General features: G+C 37.5%; 1 protein-coding gene across 1 annotated transcript in view; it reads left to right on the top strand.

The window, feature by feature from the left end:
• Window positions 1-2,868, top strand: part of LOC106867491 (motor neuron and pancreas homeobox 1-like) — a 197,928-nt gene that overhangs the window by 188,864 nt on the left and 6,196 nt on the right. The window contains exon 2 of the mRNA XM_052966265.1: window positions 1,047-1,207. Within this exon, the coding sequence (XP_052822225.1) occupies window positions 1,047-1,207 (161 nt within the window). The remainder of the gene's footprint in view (window positions 1-1,046; window positions 1,208-2,868) is intronic.

The following is a 2,868-nucleotide window of genomic DNA, read 5'->3' as shown; positions in this document are numbered from 1 at the left end:
CACACACACACACACACACACACACACACACACACACACACACACACACACACATTCACAGTGATGAAGAGAAAAAGGAGAAATAGTAAAATGACTTTCTAATTTTAGAACAGAAATTGTTTCATTTTATTCAATCTCAATAAGGTTGATGTTTCGAAATCTGATGGCTCTGTCATATTAAAATTATAAACACACACACACACACACACACACACGCGCGCGCGCACCCATGCGTACACACACGCACATACAATGCTCACGTTCTTTCTCTCTTCCATTCTATCTCTCTTCCATTCTATCTCTCTGTATCTCTCTCTCTCACATACATATGCATGTGTAGCCTCATTAGATTTGACTATAATTGTTCGATGCTATTTCGAGCAAATATGGAGCTTCCGTACATTAGCTCAATCTACTAGAACTCGCAAGCTAAATCCCCTTAAAATCACACAGTACAGTTTTATACAAACAAATGGCACATTGTACACTGTAATCTTAGGTACTTCATAAACAGACGACATGGTCATGACAGCTTGCTTTTGATCATACTTCTTTTCGGTAAAATTTGACCTGATACACAGAGAAACTGCCAACAACACCAGCACTAACATTCTAATCAATGGAAGAGAAAAATAATGAGTGAAGTGAATGAAGGAGACCTCTACGTTGTTGTTCAACCTGTTAGACATAACAGCCAATCTTCCTTAGATCACAGTCTAATGCTTTTGAAAAAAGCAAAGACTTATTAGATAATTGCAATAGTGGTTATAGAAAATGTTATGGTGACGTCTAGAAAATCATTGAAATCATGTCTACTCGATTAGAGTTAAACTGGAGATGTATTACAATCAACAGAAATGAGTCACGTGACTGAATCTCATCATTATTCATGAATGTATTACCGCTTGTTATATTTGCTCAACAACAGCCGCTGCGTAAAACAAAGTATGCAGTTAGTTAATCTTATAAAACTGAATCGACTAAGTTGATAGCATTCTTGATACAAGGTGTGTTTATGTGCTTACTTATCTTATTTGTTTTTCAAGGTCAGGGTCAGCCGAACATTGTTGGTAAGACGCGGAGACCAAGAACAGCATTTACAAGCCAACAGCTTTTAGAACTTGAACGACAGTTCAAACTCAACAAATACCTTTCCAGACCAAAACGTTTTGAAGTCGCCACGTCATTAATGCTGACGGAAACACAGGTAATCTCCCCTTCTTTATACTTATCTTCCTGCCTATCAACCTGCCTACCTATCAACCTGCCTACCTACCTACCTACCTACCTACCTACATACATACATACATACATACATACATACATACATACATACATACATACATAAGACTGTTAGACATACTAGGTTGAGTCAAAAGTTTTTTCGTACCTCAAGCTTTCATTAATAGTTCAAGCAAAGCACATACGAGAAGCGTTTATTCATCAAAATATATCTCATCATATTCTATTATCTGTTGCCAACATTTGGCTGGTTTAGAGGCAAAAATCTCCGTGCACCCATTTTCAACCTCATCCATGTTGTTGAACTTCCGTACGTGTAGAAAATTAGCCATGGCTCGGAAAGGAGGTAACCTGATAGTGCAATGTTTGGCCTGTAGGCAGGGTGAAACAGCAATTTGAGTTCCTCAAGTTCCTCAAGTTTGCGCTTGGTTATATTGACAGTATGTGCTGGGACATTGCCATGCTGAAGGAGTGTGCACCTTCCATCGACCAACGCTTGGGGGAAGGCTTTCAAAGCACCATATACTCGCTACAGTTGTGGATCATAAAAAAAGTTTGCATAGGAGTAGGAGTGGCTGTGTGGTCAGTAGCTTGCTTACGAATCACATGGTCCCGGGTTCAGTCCCACTGCGTGGCACCTTGGGCAGTTATCTTCTACTATAGCCTCGGGCCGACCAAAGCCTTGTGAGTGGATTTGGTAACCGGAAACCGAAAACAAGCCCGTCGTATATATATATGTATATGTATATATATATGTGTGTGTGTGTTTTTGTGTGTCTGTGTTTGTCCCCCCCCCCCCCCCCACCATCGCTTGACAACCGATGCTGGTGTGTTTACGTCACCGTAACTTAACGGTTCGGCAAAAGAGACCGATAGAATAAGTACTAGGCTTACAAAGAATAAGTCCTGGAGTCGATTTGCTCGACTAAAGGCGGTGCTTCAGTATGGCCGCAGTCAAATGACTGAAACAAGTAAAAGAGTAATAACAACATCAATAGTAGCACAGATTTTCAACAGAACGTACTTCCTGGCTGGTAGAAAAGTCGAGGAGTTAATATAGAAGATGTGGGCTGCAACATCTAAAGAACGCCATGGAAACAGACGAACGTTTTTTAAGCTATAGCTAATTGAAGTTCATAAACTCAGTATATTATGCGAATGTAAGCGTATACAGATATACTTGTAGATAATACATACAAACGTACATATATAAATACACACACACATATACACACATATATACCAAGAAACATATGTACATATACATATATCTACCTATATATATATATATATATATATATATATATATATATGCGAGTAAAAATAAATACAAAAAAAGGTGGATTTTTTTGTATGATTGTGTATAGAGGAATATATTATTTTGCTTAAAAGAGTTCCAACACTGTCTGTTTTTTATGTTTTATTTATATTCCTGCAGAACTAATGTGGGGTATAGAATATGGAATATACAATATATAATATAATATACAATATATAATATAAAATAAAATATATATATATAAGCAATGTTAATTCTCTAAGTTAGGTATTAACAGTAACTGCACGATAAAGTGAAGTATATTGCCACTTAAATGTGGCTGACCCCTAGGGGTGGATGTTACTTTT

The sequence above is a fragment of the Octopus bimaculoides genome, chromosome 3, assembly GCF_001194135.2.
Source record: "Octopus bimaculoides isolate UCB-OBI-ISO-001 chromosome 3, ASM119413v2, whole genome shotgun sequence".
In the NCBI taxonomy this organism is placed as follows: Eukaryota; Metazoa; Mollusca; class Cephalopoda; order Octopoda; family Octopodidae; genus Octopus; species Octopus bimaculoides.
Note: the sequence above shows the minus strand (reverse complement) of the source record. Positions and strands in the feature narration are given on the sequence as shown.